This window comes from Antrostomus carolinensis, unplaced genomic scaffold (assembly GCF_000700745.2).
Source record: "Antrostomus carolinensis isolate BGI_N321 unplaced genomic scaffold, ASM70074v2 scaffold7994, whole genome shotgun sequence".
In the NCBI taxonomy this organism is placed as follows: Eukaryota; Metazoa; Chordata; class Aves; order Caprimulgiformes; family Caprimulgidae; genus Antrostomus; species Antrostomus carolinensis.
Window position 1 is genome coordinate 33038 of NW_010311493.1, and position 23945 is coordinate 56982.

The 23945-nt window shown below is 44.9% G+C and overlaps 1 protein-coding gene across 1 annotated transcript in view; it reads right to left on the reverse strand.

Moving 5' to 3' along the window:
* Positions 1 to 7432: 7432 nt before the first annotated feature.
* The window catches only part of LOC104524011 (protein Wnt-3a), a 40121-nt gene continuing 23608 nt past the window's right edge, over positions 7433 to 23945 (reverse strand). Inside the window, exons 2-3 of the mRNA XM_010166757.2 lie at positions 11362 to 11627; positions 7433 to 8422 (exon numbers count right to left, since the gene is read on the reverse strand). Coding sequence (XP_010165059.1) covers positions 7943 to 8422; positions 11362 to 11627 — 746 coding nt within the window. The 3' untranslated portion in view covers positions 7433 to 7942. The remainder of the gene's footprint in view (positions 8423 to 11361; positions 11628 to 23945) is intronic.

Genomic DNA, 23945 nt, shown 5'->3' on the forward strand with positions numbered 1-23945 from the left:
CAAAACAAAAAAGGTGACAATCCTACTTTGTACAACAGCTTTGGAATTTCAGGTTGTATCATACATGCAGTCTGTACAAAGGGGTGCTCAGCTGGGGTGAGGGCAGGGGCAGGCTGGGGAAGGGTTGCAGACAGTGATGTAGCTTTGAAGAAGGCGATGTAATCAGGCAGACAGTCTGTGGGAAGGGAAAGCAATAGTGAAAAAAACAAAAACCCACCCACAAGAAGATACTTGTCCTTGACTGCCGGACAAGCATATTTTGTACCATGGGGGAATCCCCTGGGGTGCTACAGGTCTGTGTTTTATGTCTTCCACACTGCTGGTGGGCTTGTCAGATAGTCCAAAGCTACGACAGGTCTTGTTCAGGCAGGTTTTGGCCTGGGAGTGACAGAAAGTGATGCCATAAGAGATAAATCGAGTGGGTCTCCACTGAGATTAAGAGGCATAAGGTTGAGCTGTAGTCAGTCAGGGACAGGCGGGCAGTGGGGCAACCAGGCTTGGAGGAACACACACCAGTGGGAGCCAGGGTTTCAGTGGGGAAGATTTCATCACATACAGGAAGATTTTGGAGGTTTTGGGAGCCTGCCTTGGAAAGACTCAGGTGTCTTGTGCTTTCTAAGTGGTAGCAGCGGTTGGCAAGTGCATGTTGGGAAGGAGCTCTGAGAAGATGCTGTCTTCCCTCAGAAACATGTGTGGTGCTCAGCTGCTTGCTAGTCTATGTCTGTAGCAGACACGCTTTCAGGATTTTTGGTGGAGTGGAATGAATGGTGAGAAATAAATAAATACTAATAAATAAGAAACCTGGAAAAGAAAGGAAAATGAGGAAAGCATCTCCTCACACCTTCCCTACTCTCCATTTGATGCAGGGCTATCCAAGACCTGCCTTGGTCCACAGAACATATAAGAAAAGCAAGGTCTACAGAGACAGAGGAGGAGACCAAGTCATATGGAACGGACCCCTGTGACTATTGTGCTTCAGGAGCTTTCTCTATCTGGATGGCATTCACATAACAGCAGGATATTGCCTGTAGATGACTTGGTGGGACTTGTCCATTTGAATTATGTGCTTACCAACAGGAAAAGCAGAGATGTTCCCTTGGGGTCAAACCCATTACATACCAGTCAGTAAAGTGGATTCAAAAAATTATTCTTACAGAATAGGTCCACCCTCTGCTCCCTTTGATACACTTTTGAGTCTGGCACCATGAAAATGCCAGGATGCCTCCTGATTTATAGCAGTTTAAGTAAGAGCAGAATTGAGCCCATACACAGTTTTCCATCTTAAAGTCTCTAAAGACATGACAGTTGGGCATCTGGAGTGGGATCCAGTTCATAGATTAAGACACACACTTGCAGATGTCCACAAACATGAGTCTCCATGTGAGTTAGACATTTAAACACCCATATCTGATGGAGATCTAGTCAACACAGTCAGTGGAGTCCAGAGAATGGTTCAGTTTGCCCTACAGTGGACATTTACATTTGACCAGCTGAATTTTCTCTGGCCTCCACTACTTATTGACTAGGAGCTTGGATGAGTTGCACACGCACAGGTACCTATTGACATCTGAGATACTCTGGGGTTTCTGAAGCATCTGCATGGAGATGACAGATATTCCATGGGACTTAAAGGAAGCCCACACTCTTCCATAGTAGCTTTTAGATGTCTTGGAACATCTCAAATGGCTCTAGACACCTATCTTCAATAATTCAGTTCAGGCCTAGATGCTATGTTTAGGCAAATGGAGCCCATCATTGAGCTTGTATGGGAGTTTAAGCACCGAGCTCACATGTAAGCATCTCACTTTGTATTCCACTGCTTGGGAGTTAATTACTGGAATCTCATTTGTACTTGAGAAAATCTTCCCCTGCAAGGTGGAAATGCACCAAAGACACCTCTGGAAACTGCAGAAAAGCGGAAGAAGGATGACTTGCCCAAGTCCATGAAGACACTAGAAGTCTCAGGCATGAGGACTAAACAGCCCTTTCTTAAAATGGAGGCCACAGGAGCTTCTGTTTCCCACTGAATGGAAGTATCTGCACCCCACGGTAGTTAAAGGAGGCCTGAGGAAGGAGGGTCCTCTCCTTTTGCTGAGTGGTGATGAACTGCAGATCAGTAGCTTTTTTTGAAGTGCACAAGAGAGGGCAGGAAACATGAACATGGAGGAGCCAAGCCATGAAAAAAACCCAATTAATCAAAAAGCAAGCCAGATCCCACTGCTGCTGCCCAGTGAGAGAGGGGAAATCTAGAAAAAAGATTCTCCCATCCTAAGAAGTCTCTACTATAACAGCTGAGATTTAGCTTGGAGGGAGGTAGAAAATAGGAGACATATAGCTATGGAGGAGAGATGGGATCTCCTCCCACCCAACCCACCTTTTCTCCCATCATCTAATGCTCTCTCTGCAGCTTTTCATCCAAACAGCTGCTTGAGCACAGGACTGACAGATCTGAGGGAACATCCCACTTGTTTGCTACACCACTGATGGCAGAGTGTTGCCTTCTCAGCAGCTTCAGCTCTAGAGTAGGTCTCTGGAAGAGCTGGGAGTCATTTTCCTATAGGCAGCCTATTTAACAAGGTGCAATAGGTGGTGTCTGCAGAGTAGTTTGATTTGATGCCTTTTCGTGGCCTTGTTTTGTCTTCCTAAAGCAATATCATCAAGGCATCAAGGGAAGCTCAGAGTAATTTCCGTAGTGCAGAACCTAGGTCTGGATTCACAACTCCTACCTCCTGCAGAGTGCTCATCCTGTAACTCTGAATATCCCCAAGGAACATCAAACCCCAGATTTTCAGCACTTTGAAGCTAAAAAAGTGACCATAAGCTCATAGTCGTTCTCCTGTATTTGAATTTAAGGGTTGGGATGTGTGACAAGCACATGACCACACATCATGAAAGTATTGTAATCCATGGACCTCTCTATGGCAATAGATCTGAATGCACTGAAAGCACCAAAACACCATTTGAGATTGAGTGGCAGAAGAAGTTGCTCTCTGAGGTTTGCTAACACAGAAATCCTGCAATACCCATCTTGGACTACAGCACTTCTGTCTGCAGGGCTGACGTGGTTGGTGATGACTCAGAGATTTCTGTACCATATTGCATTTTATGGTGTGGGTGTCTCTGCAGTCCCCTCCCAAGATTAAGTCCTGACTACTTTAGTTCTGCATACTAAGTCCCTCCTAAGGAGTGGAAACAATTCTGGAGACTTCAAAACACTTTGGAGAAGACTGTCAGTGCTCTGCATGACACTAAGCCAAAAGAGATACATCAGGGGACAAGTAATAGAAAATGTCATGCATTTCCCTCCCCATGTTTTATTTTTCTCTAAGAAAGAGAAGCCCCCAAATTCTAAAACTAAACCAAAGCAAGAAAAAAAACCAAAAAACAACAACAACAAAAAAAACCTCCTAAACTTTCCATTTCTTTCACAGAAAGAAAAGAGATGAGGCCAAATTCACCCCTCGCAGGTAACTCCAGTCTTTAATGAGGTTGGATGTTGAACTGATGAGGCCCATCAAACCCATCTGTTCAGCTAGAGGAAAGGCTGGATAGCAGCATGAAGAGGATGGAATTATGTTCCTTTTTTATTTTTAATTTTCACATCTGTGTTACTTGGTTGGATAATATCTTCTCCGTTTCTTTTTTTTTTCCTGGTACTACCAGACACATCCCTGATACAAACCATCTGCCTGAAGACAAACCTTGTCAGGAGTGAAGGGTGAAGGGGAGAACACCATGGATCATGGAGGTTTAGTTGGCCATTTGTGGGATCTGAATGATCTTTTCCTTTTGACTATAGACTGGTGCATTACACAGCTCAACTGAGATGAAGGGGAAGTTTTGACAGATGCATAATTCAACTGTCTACACATAAGCATCTCGTGTCATTTTGGACACCATACATGTGTCTCTGACACATCTGTCCAGGTTTAAGACTTGTGGGAGTCCTATGGCATTGAAGCAACAGCTGGATCCCAATAGGATATTGTTGGGCACCTAAAATGTCACCAGATGCTTATGTTATTGAGTGAAACCCTACGTCCCCTCTGTAAGGAAGGCCCCATCATTTTCACAGAATGGGAGAACCTGAGAGAGAAGGCGGCTCTGGGTTGTATTTAGACCATCTCCTAAATGAGGCCCAATGTAGCTGTGATGATGTATAGGGAGGGATGGCACCTCACTCATCGTTGACTCAATCTTTCATACCAGTACAGTGGTAACCCTAACTTAAGACATCTAGTGCAGACAATGGAGTGGGATCTTAATTTTCCAAAACCACTTCCAGATTCACAAATATTAAGGAGCGATGGCCAAAGTCGCTTCTCCAAAGTCATGGGGTCAGACACAGACCTAGCATGTGCACTCAGCATGCTCTCAAACCCCTAGCAGGCTTTCCCTCTTTTCTCTCCTCATGGGTGGGCAGAGGCAGATCCAGGACTAGGACCCTCAGATGTGCTTGGGGTCATTAACAGAATTCACACAGGCATTTTTCATTGACTTTAGTAGCAGCTGCTCAACCTCTTACATTATATCATCATGGTGGATGACTTAATTACATAATAAAACCAAACAAATAAGCATAGGCTTTGTTAAAAATCCCTTGAATGGGTTGGAAGTCCCCAGTCACTGAGCTTTTTCAAGACTGACCCCAGCTTTGAATGAAGGAGGACAATTTCCAGCTGATTATTAGATTGTAGCTTCACCTCTTTGAGTCATGATGGACTTCACATCATCAGATTATACCTGTCTAAGAGCTCATCATTCAGTATGAGCTCATCAGCTAAAGTCAGAGGAAAGGCAGAGGTACACCCAGAGGGCAATTTACCAAACATAGTTTAGATACCATGCTAGGCTACGATGAATCACCTTCTGGACTTGTTTCTTGCCATTGATCCTAGCAGAATACTAGATAAATAGCTTAAGACTAGATGACATGAAATAAATTCCACTGCTGAAGTAAAAATCTGGTTTTTTCACCTTAAGAGGCAATTACTCAGCAAATGCCTAGTTTGGTTTTCCCCCACCATACTTCCCAAGGAGCTTCACCTGCTAGGGATGTTGGGCTTAGTTCTGGTGCAAAAGCAGAAACGCTGGTTATTAGCATGCTGTGGATGGGCTGGGGTCAGAGTCCAGCTCCTATGCATGGGAGCCAAAGCCTTCAATCCATTTCTTCACTGGTATGATATAAAAGAAGGAGTTTGAAACCACCTTGCATAAAATATTAGGGTAAAATTAGTTGTGGGTGTGACCTTACTGAAGTCAATGGATTGATAGGGACTGTGACCTGCAATGATTTGCATCTTTGCTGTCAGGGCACCAGGTCAGAAGTACCTGGTGGGACGTGTCTAACATCTCCCGCTGTGACTACCAGCTCTGCATCATATTAAGTAAATCAGACATATTTTCCCTTGTCCCATCTTTCCCAATTCACCAGTATCTTCCACTGCATATGTGGTTTTCTTCAGGGTTTGTTTTCTTGACAACTTATGTTTGAATATTGGGTATTGAGACAATTCCCCCCTGCAGTTGCTTCCTTCTCTATTTGCCATAATGTTCAGATTTTTCTTTTCTCACAGACTACTACAAAAATCAGTCATGGACCCAACAAGTGGTCCATCTTTCTCTCAGTTTTTAGTGATCTATTGCTTTCTGCCAGTTGATATGTGGCATCCATTGCATGCAAAGTTTACAGGTCCAGATATGATTGATTGGTTTTCTCCCCATTTGTTTTTTTTTTTTTTTCCTTTGTCTCTCTTGGTCTCTTCTCTCCTTCCCTTCCTTCTGTGTCTCTCTTCTCATTTCATTGCAGCTTTTTTTTGCAGAGCATTGATAGAAGTGCCTCCATCAATAAGCAAAGTTTGCTGGTGCCCTTGGGCACAGCCCTGAGACAAATGGGTGATGCATAAACTGCACCAGCCTAGGAGTAGTCCCAGGAGACGCCATGACTCAGAGTCAACCCTTGAAGGCATCATTTCCTCCTGTTTTCTCTCTGATGGGATTAAGCTCTGTTTGTTCCCTGCCTCTTCTGCATACTCCCTCCTTTGGTTTCTGGGAATAAGCTGACATGCAGGTGAAGACGAGCACTCTGATTTCTCTACATAGACATCCAGGTGTGAACTAGCCAACAGTCATAGTTACATTGCCATGAAAAGACTCTTATGGGTCACCGGGAGTTAGATCACCCCCCATTTTCTTTCCTGTACTGAAGAAGAAGAAAAAATGCTGATCCATTGTCCCTTTCCCAAGATAGGAACCCAAAGGTATGGGTAAGGCAAAGAGGACATAGGACAAGTGCATCTGAGGCTAAAAAGGCTATGACTCCGTGCTTGATTCTCCACTCATTTATGCCAGTATTGACCAGGGATAACTCAAGCAGAGTTCCAGTGCTGTAAATACCAGGGTGATGAGTGAGATTCACACCTAATACCTACATGGCTGAAGGAAGCCCTGATGTCCATGAAGGAGGTGACAGCTGTTTCTGTAAACTGGAAATCCTGATCTGAAATCAGAAGTAGAGCAGCATGCAAAGACGAGGAGTCAGAGGTGAACAGTAGAGATGGGCCAGTGCTGCCAAGTTGGGATGTGGCTCTGTGTCCAGCCTTGCTCAAACTCTGGGCTGGTTCAGAGTCTGGGTTTTGTACATTTCAGTCTGTGCAGAGATTTCAGAGATGGGAATGGCTGTAGAAATTAGGTGTGGAACAAAATTTGGCTCGAGTCTGAAACTGTTCCAGTTTGTGGGGGATAGTGGTGGTGGGTTGGTTCACCATCACATTAATTAAGGGGTGACAAGCAGTCCTCAGAGTCATGTTCCTGACAGGCTTGTGGTCTAAGGCTTTTGCTAAGTGCCCAGGGGGAAGCCTGCATGAAGAGTAGAGAGCAGATGGACTAAGTGCACTTTCCACAGTCGGTGATGGTGTTCTCTAACAAGGTGGGAGGGGTAAACATTTTCCCTTTCCTCCTCTATGGCAACAAGCTGGGATGCTGCATGTCCTATGGTCAGCAGTGAGTTTCCAGCCCCAGGGGACTTGCTCTGCACCTCATGTTTCCAAGGAAGGCTCTTTGTTTGAGACATGTACCAGCCCACAGCTGGAGCAACATCTCCCTTCATGGGACTGTCTCCTTATCAATGCACACACCGAGTCCTCTTCACTTCACATATCAGGCACCAAACTTTTCTGTATGGTGCACATCACCTGTGTGCCAACAGGGCACTTGTAGGAAATCATCAGCAGTTCTCTTTCTTTCTCTCTCTCCTTCTCCTTCCCCCTCCCTCCCTCTCTACAGATGTTACTATGTCAAAACTGGCAGAAGCTACTATGCTAAAAAGTTCACACAAAGAGCCTGACCAATCTACAGCTCTGTTATACATTTGTAGACTTCTCTGGTTCCAGGGCAAAAGCAAAGAAGGATTTGCATTTTTATTTTTAAAAAACATAAATTTATCTCTTTTATTTCTTTTGCTGCTGTTGTTGCTGCTCATATTATACACAGAGGCCATTTGGATACGTAAATAGATCTCAGAAAGCTTAGTGCTGGTATCCAGCACAACCTCTGCCTGGCTGAGGGAAAAGGAGATACTTAGGAAGATGGAAGTCTATCAAAGGACACTTAATCACACGAGTCACTTCAGATGGGTGACAGCAGAGCAAATCCATGCTTTTGCTGATGCTCTTCTTTCCAGCTCTGTGTTGTTGGCTGGTTGAAAAACTATTGTCTCCTACAGGAGGCAACGTTAGGGTGTAACTTGTATGACTGCCAGATTTACCTCGGGACAGCCCAGAAGTCATTAGACCTATTCTATCCAACCAGTTTTAGCCTTTTTTAAAAAGTTTTTATTCTTTTATTATCAAAAAAAGTAGACTTCTCTCATGTCTGCAACCTCAGAGGAAGTAGGCTCGAATCCATTTCTCCACTTGGAGCCCAGTGAAGGGTTTTGCCTGCTTTACTTGCACGTGTGGACATCGTAGACTCGTATGCACTCCTGGCAGCGGACGTAGCAGCACCAGTGAAAGATACAATGACATTTCTCTTTACGTTTCTCAGTCCTCGTGTTGTGCCCGCGGCCGCAGCACAAAAGGTCACAACCATCAATCCCATGGGAAGTGACATTACAGATCCTGTCACGGGTCCCGAAAGAACCTGTCTCAGGGTTGGGTTCACAAAAGTTTGGTGAGTTCTCGTAGTAAACCAGGTCCTTCTCAGTTGGAGCCTTGAAGAAGTTATATTTGGGCCTGAGGGTCTCCACCCAGCCACGGGATTCTCTATGTTTTTCCACCACCATTTCAGAAGCGCTATCGTACTTGTCCTTGAGGTAGTCACCGATGACCCTGAAGTCTGGCTGAGACCACCAGCAGGTCTTGACTTCACAGCTGCCTGAGAGGCCGTGACATTTGCACTTAAGATGCATGAGTTCAATAATAGACTGAAAAAGAGGAGAGGAAAGGCAAAATAGAAGGAAATTAGCCTGTAATCAAAACACATATTTCATTCTGCTATTAATCCACAATTTCCTGAAGAACTACAGTGTTTTCATAGCTCTATTTACACACTTGTAGGCAAAAAAATCACCTTATCCTCCAGTCAATGCCCTGCACAGATGCTGGATCTGAGACGGATAAAATCTCTGCAATTTGATTGTTTTTACTGACTCTCTGATTGCCACCCCAACTTTAAGCATCTACCAAGTGCTTTCACCATGGGCTGAAGTGATTTCTGTGCATACCAACTTCTATCTTATCAACATTCATGGATGAATATTGCAGTGCTGTCACCTAGGATCACAATTCAGACACATCTAGGCAGAGAAGCGAAGAACATAGAAATCTTCTAAAATGCTTTTGTCAATGAAATATACAGCTATTCCATTGGAAATTAAAGAAATATGAAATGTCCTAATGATCTAGTCCAGAATTCCATCTTTTATGTATGTTTTCATTAAGTAAATAATATTCTAGTCTTGCTTGTGGCTATGTTCAGAAACCTGAAAAGTAATGTATTTTCATTTTAAGCCAGACTTCTGATTTTTCTAAAACTATTCCAAGGAAAAAAGTAGGAGCCAAAAGTTTGATTTTGAAAGGCTTAGACTTCAACATAAAACACTGTCCTGGAGAAAAATGGAAAGGTGATTATTGGTCCCAGAAGTTTGCTGTTCACTTTTACCTCTTATGAAATGAGTCTAAAGGTTTCTAGAGGTCTTGCCCTCCAGTATTCTGAGGTGGGAGACAGTCTTATGCAACTTATTTGATAATCTGCAATTTCATACTGATCAGCAAATTTCTGGGTACATGAACAGACTAGTGCCAGCCTGAATCCAAAAGATTTGCCATGAATCAGCACCTTGGTGTTCACCAGGTGCTTTCCTGTGTTATTTATGGAGTATCACCCACCGCAAAGGAGGTTGTAATTAGCAATGAGAGAGAACCACAAAATGTTTGGTTCATATAATCATGATGAACTTAATCAAAGCTTCTGGACTGGTGGTAGGGTTTGAGTTCATATGGGAAGTAATATGAAACATTGCCTATGGCTTGGGTTTAGCTGGAAACACTTGAGCATGAAGGCATAGAAGAGCTACCCCATGAGTGCTGGCACAATAAGAACGGAAAACACTAGTGTTTTATAAAACAGCAGGATTTCAGATAACTGTGTGACATCTGAGCTCTAATCTTTGATATCTCTAAAATGCCCAAAAATAACTCAATGTCAAGTAACAAGACTTACAATAAGAAAATATTCTGCAGGTCTGTGATTACAGGGATATTTGCTCAAAGCTCAGTTTTTCCAAGGATTCTCACTTTAAGGCATATCCCTTCTTTCCACTCTATCCAGCTTCTCCACAGTCCTTTTTATCTCATTATCTGTCCCAGCAACTGCCACCAGCAATGCACCATACCTTGAGGTACCTGGCATAATTTGGACCAGTGCTGGAAGAAACCACATTATTGCTTGTGGTCATCTTCATTGTGGACAATTTTTGTTTCTGGTGGTATTTAATTTTGAAGGGTTATATTCCCTATTTCAGACTAGCTTTCCCATGGTGTTAGGTAGGATAACTCCACCAGTGTTTAACAGTGTCCACCTGAAGAGCTCAAACCATAGTCCTAGCCTGCTTGAGGAGAGCTGTTTCCTAGAACAATGCAACAATGCAATGTAGTGGCTTTTCTATAGCTCACTGCACAGCCATGTTCTCCTAAGCATGCATAAAGCCTGCTTCTGAGGGAATAAGACCATATTAATCTCTTTTGACTACAGTGAGGTATCTTTCCTCCACTGAGGGATAAACTACCTCACATTTATTATGTGAAAAAAAATGTTATCTCAAAGGATCTGCAGAATGGTCTCCATTAGCAGGAGGTTTTTGATTGAATGCCACAAATTGTTTCCCATAGATGTTCTGGCATTTATGGGCTATTCTTGAGATGAAAAAGAGAATGTCCTCTTACTGGGAATGTTCCATGTTATGGAAAAGATTCACTGTGTACAAGGCAGTCACTGTGATGAGGGCAAGATTTTGTGCTTTCAGTTCCCTTGTACATTTTGTTCCGTAACTGAAGTGAAACACATTAGCTGGTTTTGGGGCATGGTCCAAGTTTAATCAGGAGGTACCAGAATCACATTCCCTCTCATTTTCTTTAAATATTCACTGGGAAATGGAACAGTGTTGAGAAAAGGGGTGGTGGAAAATGTTCTCCTACTCTTCTCCACTCTCAGGTGGATTGTGATACTCCCTACACCCTACAGATCAGAGTGGTGATCCCAGGGGAATGGACAGTTGCACTCAAACTAGGATTCAGTTGCCTAAACATGCATCTAATGCTATTTGTGAGCTCCAGAGGTGTTTAAGGCATCAGTCCCAGGATAGCAGAGGACCTGCAGGAGACACAGAACCTTTCCCAGTAGCAATTCAAAGACAGTCTGGATATTTCAGAATATCTCAGTTTATATTAAGTTTATATTTACTTAAGCAGCTGAATCCTCCCCATAAACCCTGGTCCATCTCTCTTCAGATGTCTACAGTACAGACATCTCTGGCTGTATAGCTCACCTTCTTCCTACAGCTGGTCAAGGTGGACAGGCACAGTTATGGCATCATTAACTGGGCTATTTCAAATGACTCCTTCAAGCTGGGATGAAATCTCACCCTAGACCTATCTGTCTTCTAAGACATCTGAAACACTGACTCCAAGGTAGACATTTACATCTGGGTGGGTAAAAGTACTTATAGCCTTCCTGGGTCACTTCCCTGACAAGAAATATCATAAGGTAGGTGTCAACATTTCATGACATAAACCAGCCCAGATTTAGGTTTGCTTAAGAAAAGGTTAAAGGGAGATTGAGAAAGGTGAAACTAAATGTCCTTACGGTCCTTCCAGCTTCGTTGTTGTGCCTGTTCATGGCTGACCGAGCATCTGGTCTGTTCTCTCGCGCATCTGCAAACTCCCGAGACACCATGCTCCCAAACTCCACGTCCTCGCTGCAGCCTCCCCATTTCCAACCTTCTCCTGGAGAGCCTTTGTGGCGGGTGTCACAGCCGCAGATGGTGGCCGAGCCCTCGGCGCAGGATCTGGTCACCGCAAAAGCCACTCCAGCAGAAGCAATGGCATGGACAAAGGCTGATTCTCTGGTAGCTGTGAAAGAGAGAAATCAATGAATAGTGGCCAGTGAAGGGACCACACCTGCCTATGATCAACCCTGTGAACACCTTCTCTCGAGGGCATGGCAAGAGGCCAGGAAACTCTTCTTCCCTGTGGTCCGGCTTGGACCTACTCCAAAGATATTTTCTTATACTAGGAAATAAGCACCTGTGTAGACAGGATCAGGCTTGATTCAAGCCCACTGAGGTCAGCCAAGAAGTTTTGACTAAGGTCATCTTAAGGTCTTAGGATGGGGCCATGACAAAACAAAAAGCAGAGCAAATCTGACTTTCAGAGGTCCTATAGAATACACTACATGGTACTTTGCAGGCAACTCACCACGTAGCCATACCTTGAACTGCAGTCTTGGTGTAAGATGCACAGAATCTGGGCTATGTTCCCACAACATGGAAAATTACAGCCTCCATGCTTAGTGGTGAGACCAGCACCAAGTAAAGCATCACTTCCTCCTTGACTGGGAGAGCTGCTGGTGGCTAGAAGGTAGGAAAATGCCAGGATGGCTAGATACTCCTCAGTCCTCAATATGTAAACTAATCATTGTCCCCACCCTCCATCCTGAGGCCACCTTCTTTTTCCTAAGCTGTCCTCCTCACTTAGAAACAGTGTTCAATACATGGCTTCTTGCATCTATCCAAAGCTTTGCTCACTTGCCTAATTAAGGTCCCTGCCAAGGGGACTGGAATCGAGCTTTCCTTTTCTGCCCATTGCCTCAGGATGGTGGGTGGCATCAGCCCAAAGATTTCATGGTTAGGAGCCTTGGTCTTTGTGTGGAGTCCTTCCTCCATAATCCTAGCTGGAGCTGGGTGGAGAAGGGCAGCTCAGCATTGGCCTGACTTTCCTGCATGCCAGTGCTTCTTCTACGTGGTGCCAAAATGAAAACCAAACATTTCAAACCTCTTTGTAAATAGGGAATATACTAAAATATCCATTTTTATTTGCCCTCCACCCTCCGTTTTGGTCTCATTATATTTCTTCGCTCACTAAAAATCACCTTGGCATTCAACACCACACCTCAGAAAACATCACTGCCATGCTTTTTGGCTTCAGCAAGATGTCTTTGTTATCATGAACAGGGCTATTCTCAAACCCTTGAGGCAATTTAAGAAGACACGATGATCCTACTGATTTCCTTAACCTCCTATACTCTTCCCCACATGAGCTCACCTCATGCCTATAGACCAGTTAGCCAAGAAAGCATGTTGTCTCTTATACCTTTCAGATGATTAGACTAGGACAGTGTTGAACTATGAATGGATCCATAAAGGCAGAAGGTTAAGCTTTCAGTTGATGCACCTTCATCAGCTTCTACTGAGCTTTGCATCAGTTGATGAAGTGACTACTCAAAACCACTCAAACCTTCTCTGCACTATATTTTGCTGACCTGAGCTTTCCCTTGGCATTTTGGCTTCATCTTTACCTTCTAGATGCTTCCAGGCTTTACTAACGCGAGGAGATTTTAATATGCCAAGCCAAAAAGCCAACGTGTTCTTGGGGAAAAATCAAAACTGCATGCTTGCAGAGCAGTCCCGGCTGGATTGAAGGCTTAAGTAAGAACTTGTGTATCACCACTTTGCTTTGGGAAGACTACCAAATACAACAATATGCAAATCAAATAGTGTGCATGAACTTACAAGCTGAAGGTATGAGCAATGTCCTGGAACATGTTGTCAATACGCGTCGTGAGGTTAGTAAGTCACCGAGGGCAAGAACCAAAAAAGGAAAATGCAGGAACCCTTAGTTCCACAATGAGATTTTGAAAAAACCTTGTTCAGCATCTGTCCAGCCTGGAGGATCCTAGTTTTCTGCAGATGGTGACCATGCAGTTCCTGAGCTATGTGAAAGCTCAGCTTTTGAGCATGAACAGATGAGTCCAGTTCTAACAGGACTGGAAACTTGGCATTTTGCACTTGCCTAAACCCAGGTTGAACCCTGAAACCAAATCTTAGGTGTTGGGGGCTTGGTATGGTGTCTCCACAGACATTGATGAGCAGCCATTAGTGTCTGCAAAAGGCAAAATCTCCTTGTAGAAGCCAACCAGATAAGCTGGTGAGATGAATGGCATTACCCTCTGGTAGGGAGGTAGATAGTATAGTGTCTGATCAGAGCACAGCTGACACACCTTCCACCTCCTCCCATTGGGGCCTAACTAATCTTGGAATCTTTTGATATGCGGTTATGCCATGGACATGAGAAGAAGATTATAGTTCTTCTTCTTGTTCCCTCTCTTATCTGAGAGCTGTAGTGGCTAAAGCACGTTGCTTGGGTAGGTTATCTCTCATCACTTGGGAATCACCTCTTCCTCTGCTCAGGAGGAGAGAATGATCCAGGCCTTTGGCTACTTGGGAAGGTACTGTAGGTGCTGAACTGGTGTTTGGAAATTCCATGGAGAACCCCTATGCCTTGCCATGCTGGGACTGACAAGAAAGCATCTACAGTCATGGTGTTTGTGCAGAAAACCTTCTTCTGCATGGGTATGAGAGCAGTGGCCTTGGCTTAGGAGTCCACAGGTCATGGATCTCACCTGGGCTTCACTAGGAGCCATTATCTCAGAACAGGGGTGTTTCTCTGTGAGTACAGGTGCAAAGCTCATCAAAACAAAATTATAGAATGACAGAATCACCCCAATTGGAAAAGACCTATAAGATCAAGTCCAGTCATGAACCTCACACTGACAAGTCCCCTAAACCATGACTAAACCATGTCCCTCGGCACTATGTCTACACATCTTTTGAAATCCCTCCAGGGATGGGGACTCCACCACTGCCCTGGGCAACCCCTTCCAATGCCTCAGAACCCTTTCAGCAAAGAAATTCTTCCTCACATCCAATCTCAACTGCCCTTGGTGCAACTTGAGGCCATTTCCTCTTGTCATGTCACTTGGTCCTTGGTTAAACAGACCCACACCCTCTCTCCACCCTCCTCCAAGGGACTTAGACAGAGCCACAAGGTCTCCCCTCAGCCTCCTTTTCTCCAGGCTAAACAACCCCAGTCCCCTCAGCTGGGAACTCATCACACTTGTGCTCCAGACCCTTCCCCAGCTCCGTTGCCCTTCTCTGGACACGCTCCAGCACCTCCACGTCCTTCTTGGAGTCAGGGGCCCAAAAGTGAACCCAGCACCCGAGCTACAGCTTCACCAGTGCCCAGTACAGGGGTAAAAAACCCAGGGAACTTCAGGCAATGCAGTCTGAGGGATTTTTGCATTTTCCAGGACTTGGCTGCATCTGAACAAGGAGTTACAGGAGCACAACTTTGGTTGGAGATACCCAATTCTGCCTAAATCCCAGGTCTGTTACCTAAACTCTCCACTGTTGCTAACCCTCACTGAAAGCCTTCTTCATCTTGGGGAGAGTATTGATAGGATTTGCCTTAAGAAGCACCGATTATACTCAGCTCTCCTCTTCCCAGAAAAGACCCCAATGCCATTTACAGCCTGTACACCCCCTAATCACCCCCTTGCTTTTGAAATGCAGCCACCCCTGGGGTGGAGTGCAGCCACCACTTAACTGCACACAACAGGAAGCAAATAGCATTGTATCTGATCGTAACTACCTGGGGAATGTAGGCAAGCAGAGGGAAGAAGCTGAAATCTGGCCCCAGGGCACCGAGGTGAGGAGTTTGTCTCTTGAGAAAGTTGCAGCAGATCTCTTAATGAATCCATGAAATTAGAGCACTGGGTTTACATCTCCTACCCCTAACTTAAGGCACGGAGTTCAATATTGACGTAGATGGAAGAAGGCCATCGTGTGAATCACGTCCTGCCACCTCCTAAGTTATAGGACTGTCCTCTGATTACTAAGCAGACCTGACCCTGCTGAGCTCTGAAGAGCTCCCCAGGTTGTAGCTGGAGGCGATGTGGCTGCAGGAATGGAGAAGGTGTGTATAGAGATACAGATAAGCAGAAGGAAAGCATGCACTTGTAATGGAAATGAGGGGTTATTAAGGTGCCATATAAAAATGCAAGAGACTTAGCAAAGATAACAGGAAAGTGCAGTATATTTGTCAGGTCGCCTCATTCCTCTCTGGGTGGTTCTGGTAGCAGGAGACAAACAGCTCGTTATGACTTGAAGAAAGGTTCTGGAAAGTCATCTGGGCAAAAGAAGGTTAATGCGGACTAATACCTCATGGGGATGTTGACTTAAGAGCATTTTAACCACTTTGTTTTCAGTGCAGCATAAGGTCACCAAAGCTCTGGCTTCAGCTTGTGTAATTCCTGCCTGTTCCCAAGTTTCCCTGCAGGGCTTAGAGACTTGGATGGTTTGTGCTCCAAGGTACCCCATTTTGGACCCTTTTGTGGGCATTGGCTATCAATGAAAAGGGTGTTGAGACTTACAGAGGACCTTTAGGGATGCTTTGCAGCTTTCCTCTTATGCAGAGCTCTCCAGGTCACTGGTCACTTCTGGAAATTGTTTTCAAAGGAACCAGGTCTGTGAAGTTATGAGCCCAAATGTCCAGTGCAGAACACCTCTGACCTCACTATCTCAAGCAGCAGAAACATTTTGGGGTGCAAAAACACAGAGTTGAGCAGTATCAATATGAGAATTCAGGGATCTGAACATGAGGTGACCTAAGATTTTATTTCCTGCTTTCACAGGACTTTTTAACGTGACTTTTAGCAAATCCTTTAGTCAGTCTGTGCTTCTGCTTCTTTAACCATACACCTGAGGACAATCTTGCTTATCTCTTCAGGAGCGTACAATGCTAAATTCAGTGATGTCTTCAGAATCATTGGCAGAAGGTTGTTGGAGCTGTACAAAGGGTCATCAAGATGTGGGATGAAGAAGGCAAATGAATAACTGCATAAATATCTCGACTGCCTAATATATGAAATCTGGTCTCGTGGGTTCTGCTGCCCAGACAGTGACTTATTTTCCCTGGATCTTTCTCTGAATGACTCAATTATTAACCTCAGACCAGGTAGATATCCCAGATATGAGGGAGGAAGGAATACTGTGAAGTAGAAGGATGAACATCATGGTTTATTTTGGGCTTAAAAAAACTACAGTCCCTTTTTACTGCCTTTGTACAACAGTACTGAGCCCCGTTGTCCCCACTCTTGACATCCTAAATCTTTCCTTCCACTCTGCACTGTGGTCTGGTGGTAACAGTAGGTTCTTGGGACTGAGAAACGCAACCCACTTTCAGATGTGTTGGGAGCTGAAGTTGCAAGTCCAGTGTCCTGGAATACAGCCCAAAGAGCAGGTGATATTTTAGAAAGGAGGCACCACTATTTCCACTGACTCTTCTTTAGAAGAAAGCAGAGAGATATGTACAGTCTAAGAAAGGAAGAAAGAAGGAAGGAAGGAAGGAAGGAAGGAAGGAAGGAAGGAAGGAAGGAAGGAAGGAAAGAAAGAAGGAAGGGAGTCTTGCTTGAAGTAGTTCTGGGTTGCAGATCTCAGCAGTCTGGAGAACAGATAACCAAGCAGTAGACACAGACCCTGCTCTAAGGGCTTCCCACTCAGCATCCCAACTTTCTAGATGGTTCTTCTAAAGGTGTAGAAATTCCTTTGCATGAGGAATGTTGATGTCTCCAGGACAGCTACTGACTACTCTGTGGAGACAAACCTCCCATGCTAACAAACTTTTACTGCCCAGGACTCATTGCTATAATTTTTAAATATCTTTTGGAGTGAAACACCAATTTCTTGTCTTTTGGGGCTGGATGATGTATAAACACCATGAAAAAGAATAGAATTGTCTCAGGTTGCTCCTGGAAATATATGACAGTGAAAAAAAGAGTTCCCACATCTTGGCCACTCCTCCCAGCCATCATTAGCATGTCTACTTTTGAATAGAGGATCCTACTTCTAGGCCCACACTAGGAAAGACACTACAATGGTGTGTCTGCAAGCTTTGAATTTCTAACACCACAGACTTCTTGAGTGATCTTGGGAAAATCACTTAGCCAGTGGGTTAAAATAGAGAAAATATCATCTCTGCTTAGCAGGACGAAAGGGAAGAGACATGCTGTTTTCTCTCAGATTTGTTTTTCAAAGCTAAAAGACAAGAGAAAGCTACCTGTCGTGTCAGCTATTTCAGACACCCATCTTTGAGGGGCAGAAGGTATAAAGTCTTTCATTTGTCTGGTAAAACATGTACCTAAGGAGTGTGAGAAAAGGTTTCAATTCCCTCCTTGGCCTGAGGGGTTACAAACCCACAACTCTCATGCTAAGATCTGCACAACAGTTGACACTACGTTGACTCTGGATTAAGGAAACAAAAAAAATCTAAATAAACCTCAAGAATCAAGACACTGGAAATAAAACAGGAGGCAGACTAGTGCTTCTGGCATTTGGACCAGCACAGCCCTGCCTCTTACACTGGTGGCCTATCCTAACAACTCAATTTCGCTGTGATTACTGTGGTCGAGGTCCTTCTTGCAGGTTAGACATCATGAGGATTCCAGAGGAAGAAGGTGTTATCCAATGGAGGAAGATGGTCAGGAATTCGTGAATTGAGGTTTGAGAGTTTTGGAAGCCTAGTTTTTGACTCAAGGTGAAGTGAATTTTGGTTTTGACTGTAGTATAAAGAGGACTACCCAGCTGCTATCAGCACACTGTGGTTTCCATTTTGAAGGAGAGCCACCTTACCTAGATATGGTAGGAGACCTTGTGCCATTCACTTGTGGAGAAGGTCACCCATAAACACCTCCACAGTGAAAGCTAAACCAGAAGGGCTTGAATGAAAACCCATGTTATACCACTTCGGATGGAAAAGGATGCTAGAAAAGATTAATACTGAATGCTCCTCACCATGGATGCAGGAGCTGAAGTACTGATGGTGTAAAAGTCAGTGCCTGCTCCTTAAGTGCAACTACACTGAAGCCAAGGCTGGAGGAAGGCTTCAGCTTTGAAGGGTACCTCTCAGGTCTGCCTTGAACCAGAGCCTCATCACTTGCTAAGTAGCTGGTGATCCCCAGGGCAGGTGGGTTTCTGTAGGCTCACACTGACAGCCTTGCAGGCACAGCTACATTCTGAACGGCAGAATTGAAACCCAACGGGACTGGTGAGTCAGAGCTCATAGAATTTGCAAAAACATATGCAGAGTTCAGTGTTGACTTATCCCAAGATGAACAGTGTTGCCTGCTGGCCCTGGAATCTGTGTGCAGGATAGGCAAAGACCACCTGCAGCAACACAGCCTTGATTGTCCCAGATACCAGGAGAAGACACTCCAGTCCCCTCATCCCTGCTGGCCTCTGTGCTAAACTTGCCAACCAGCAGATCCCTCAGAGCCAAAATCTAAGGTTTCATGACATAGGAATGACGTCCCCTGTCTTACAAAGCTCATCACACTAGACCAATCCCTTTGGCAAAATATGATGAGGAAAGAAATGAAGGGTCGTGTCTCAGAGCATAGGACATATTTCTCCTCAGGGAAAGGAGGAGGGAAGGTGGGAAAAAATGTTAAAAGCATTTCTTCTTTTTTTTTTTTTTATGATCACAAAGAGGTAAATCATTTGCCAATCATGACTATTAAATATTGGCACAACACCAGTTGAAGATGGAGAACAGGGAACCCCTTGGCACACGCCAGCTGACAGATCCATCCACGCTGCAGAGACAGTGCCCAAGTGCTGGAGGGGAACAAGCGTTGTTCCCATCGTAGCGGAGGAGAGGAGGAGGAGGAGGAGGATCACAGAAGTGTCACCGCTGTTGTGAGCCTGACATTGCTTCTGGGGAAAATACTGGGAACGTTGGAAACAAAATATTGGCTCTCGTGGCCTTGGAGGCAAGTGAGCTTCAGTTTCACCACATTCCTCTTGATTGTAGCAATAGAGGATCCCATCTCAGATAAACCTACTGAAAAGGTTTTACATAAGCTGGCTGGCTCAGCCTCAAGCTTCCTTCAGCTCTTCTCCAGAGAAGCCTCAGTTTCCAGGGTTCATATTTCCCCCAGCCCATCCTCAGCATGTTGGCTTCCTGCAACAACATTTCCTGGCCTGGCACCGAAGGCTCCTCAATGACCCCCTTACCCCAAAAAGGGACCTTTGTACCACACTTGCTGTTTTTTTTTTTCAAAGATGCATCTTCTACCCATTAGGGAAGGTGAAGAGGAGCAAGTTGTGTCCTTGGATGTGCTCAGCACCACAGCTAGAAAAGGAGGGGACAAGTAAGGCTTCCTGGTGGGAAGGTGGATCATTCCACAGACCACGTTCCCAAATTCTTTAGTGTCATCTTGGAGAGATACAGATTTGATGGGTGGACTGTTCAGTGGATAAGAAATTGGCTGGATGATCTCATCCAGAGGGTAGTGGCCAATGGCTCAATGTCCAGATGGAAGACAGTGACAAGCAGTGTCCCTCAAGGGTCCGTACTGGGACCAGTGCTGTTTAATATCTTCATTAATGATATTGACAGCGGGATTGAGTGCACCCTCAGCAAGTTTGCTAATGATACCAAGCTGGGTGGTGCAGTCAATGTGCCAGAGGGACAGGTTGCCATCCAGAGGGACTTGGACAAGCTGAAGAAGTGGACCCAGGTGAACCTCTTGAGGTTCAACAAGGCCAAATGCAGAGTCCTACACCTGGGATTGGACAATCCTAATTATTGATATAGGCTAGGACATGATGTGCAGGAAAGCAGCTGTGAGGAAAAAGACTGAGAGTTGGAGTTTTTCAGCCTGGAGAAGAGAAGGCTCTGGGGGGACCTTCTAGCGACCTTCCAGTACCTGAAAGGTGCCTCTAAGAAAGCTGGGGAAGAACTGTTCACGAGGGCAGGGAGCAATAGGACGAGGGGTGATGGTTTTAAACTAGACAAGGGCAGATTTAGGTTGCATATTAGGAAAAAATTCTGCAATATGAGGGTGGTAGATCATTGGAACAGGTTGCCCAGAGAGGTAGTGGAGGTCCCATCTCTGGAGATATTCAAGTTCAGGCTTGATGGGACCCTGAACAACATGCTCTAGTGAAGCTGTCTCTGCTCACTGCAGGGGGGTTGGACTAGGTGACCTTTGAGGGTCCCTTCCAACCCAATACATTTTATGATTCTATGAAAGTCGACAGCCTGTGTTGTATTCTGGAGTACTATGTCCAGTTCTGGGGTCCCCAACACAAGAAGGACATGGACCTACTGGAGAGAGTCCAGAGGAGGCCACCAAGATGATCTGAGGGCTGGAACACCTCTCCTATGAGGACAGCCTGGAGAAGAGAAAGCTCTGGGGAGATCTTCTAGTGGCTTCCCAGTACCTGAAGGGGGTCCAGGAAGGCTGGGGAGGAACTTTTGACAAGAGCAGGGAGTGACAGAACTTGAAACTGGATGTCTTGAAACTGGACAAGAGTAGATTTAGATTAGATATTAGGAAGAAATTCTTCACTGTGAGGGTGGTCAGACACTGGCCCAGGTTGGCCAGAGAAGCTGTGGCTGCTCCTCCCTGGAAGTGTTGAAGGCCAGGTTGGATGAGGCTTTGAGCAACCTGGTCTAGTGGAAGGTGTCCCTGCTGATGGCAGGGGGGTTGGAACTGGATGATATTTAAGGTCCCTTCCAACCCAAACCATTCTGTGATTCTATGATTCATACTGGCCATATTTATACTGATTAGAAACTGCTTTCCAAAGTCAAAGCTTTAGGAAGAGTTCCTGAGCTTTTTTAAAACTTTAATTTCTTTACTTGGTTCCACTCCAAGCCCAAACGACCAGTAGCCAAGTGTCCTGGCCTTGATTTTCTGCTCAATTACAACAGTATTAGTCTTGTTGTCAAGTTCTTGCTGTTATTCTTAGAAGGCTCTGGAGGCTTAGGAAGATCAGACCATGGTGACTACCTCGCTCAGTAGGCTACAAATGCTGAACAAAATCCCTCTCTGGACAGAAGTAACTGTGCCACTCTGCCTCAGTTTCCCTGTTTGCAAAAATGGACAAAATTATGGGACATATATTATATCCTGAGACATAAAGAAACACTCAAGGATTCACTGAATGGCTATTGACTGACACCCCAGACCACATCTGGCATACTGTCCATGCAGGACAGAGACAGAAACCTCAACTTACACCTCATAGTCTGAGCTTTGAGTGTCCTTTCAGACTACAACATTACAGAGGGGATGGGCAAAAGGGAGGACTTTTCTTCTCACTCAGTACTTCATGATACCTTATTACCCTTGGAGTCATGCTTGTCCTTGGATCACTTCTTTTTCTATAGGGCCTTCCATGAGAACATCAGTACCGCAATGTGCCTCTGTGCTGAGCTGTATGGATGTGGATACTTTCTTGTCAGCACTTCATCTGGGCTTGTAACCATTATAGGTTTCAGAAGTAGCTCCAGGACTTTCCAGAGCAGCTCTGCATTGCACAGAGGTGTGTCCAGAGCTATATAAACCCCTATCAATCTTTTCTAGAAGAGTGTGATTGCATGAGATCCTTTGGACAAGAGCAGAGACTAAATGATTGCCTGACATCTCTTGGATGCAGAATCATAGAATGGTTTGGGTTGGAAGGGACCTTAAAGATCATCTCATTCTAGAAGGATCATTAAATCCATTCCCCAAAGATCCTTTTCTAAGACTACAATCTCAGTGTAGACTTACAGACTGACATGAATGATTTGGAGCCATATACTAGTGAAACCCAAACATCTGCTACTGTTGTCTGGTGTGTAGGCTTGTGTCTCAGGTCCCCTAGTCTTTAGCAGCATTTCCCAGGTGGGCTTATCTCCAAGTCTGGGGAAGCCCACTTTACAAAATTACCAGTCCTTGAGGGTTGCAGATAATTGAGGCTTTCAGGTCTAACCCTGAAATGAGGTGGGGATGGCTCCAAGAGTAGATGCAGTGGTGGGAGAAATGCAGTTTTGGAGCACCCACACTGCAGCAAGTGATGCCAGCCAAGGAGCTGCCTGTGGATCCATGCCAGGCTCCGAGTGACTCCACAGCCTATGCCCTTCTTCACAGAAAGCCATGCCAACTCCATGCCCAGCTGATTCTGCACCATTTCTCATCAAAATCCAGCTCCAGGGGTTTGTTTGACTTTTTTTTTTTATCCTTTTAAAAATCAGGCCTCAAAATGCAAAGACTTATGCAAATGCAAAGCATAATAACAAGAAGCTAACCACACTTTTGCATATCTTAAAGGAAAGGTTAGGTTTGGGTCCCATCTGTGTTTTGAACGAAGCTCTGATTGAGTTCTTGTTTCCTCTGAACCAACCTACTAGTGTCAACACATCCCTGGGAAGATGAAAGGCCCTAAAAAGACATTTGATCAGATTAGCTGTGATTCAGATCATTGGAGGGAAATTATTAAATGGGCAATTCCTGCCAGGGAACATGAAGGTGATACAGATAAGAGGGAATGTTGGATTGAAGGAGGTTGGATTAACACAGCTTGTAAAATCCTGAAGGCCAAGTTCCCCTAAAACATCTGAATGGTGTGGGGTACGTTTTGGTTTTTTTTTTTCCATTTTTTTAAATACTTTTTTTCTGCTGGTTGCTTTTGCTTATCACTGCACCCTGCACAACAGAGCTGCAACCTCCAGTGTGGTGCTCGTGCTTCCAAACCTTTTAGATTCTACCTGAAACAGGTAGAGCCAGATTGTCAGATTCTGGAGCAACCCAGGAGCCTCGTGCATGATGCTGGGAGCTGGGGCTGGTGTTCCCTGTCGCCCTCCGAGCCCATGTAAGCTGAGGGTGGGTGGAGGGTTGGAATTCTCTCCCTAATTAGCTACTGTCAAAATAACCCCAGGTGATCACAGGTAACCAGACCCCCGAGATAGGCAAATCAGCAGGACAGTCTGGTATCAGTAACCCAAGTCTGATACCTGCAAAACAAACATCCCTCTATCTCTTTCTCTATTGCCCTATCTCTACGTCGATCTAATCATTCCCATGTATGTCTCCTTACCTACCCTGCTTAATGCAAGCACGTTTTATCTGTCTTTCTGCTAGCTTGGTCATGTGTGAAACACTTGATGTCTGATGCCCCCCTCCCGCTGTCCCATAAATGCCTTCTTCTGAATATTTCATCGCTGTATCAAGTCCTGAAACATCATGGACCTCTCAGCCCGTCCAGCCACCCCAGATTCCCCAGAGCCCTCATCTCCTCAACCACCCGATGTCCCTGGGAGGCTCTAGACAAAAGAAAGCTGTGTGCCAATTGGGGGTTATTAGCAGAGATACAGCACGTTCATTGTGGTAGGACTGAGTCCTTAATGAAAGGGGAAGGCGGAAAAGGAGTGGGGAAGGACTAGGGTGAAATTCTCTGGGGTGTGTTTCAGGTTAAAGAATCATTGGGGTCACCTCTGGCCTTGAAAAAAAAAAAGGGCAAGAAAAAAAAAAGACAAGCCCCAAAGACCCCTATGCAAAACAGA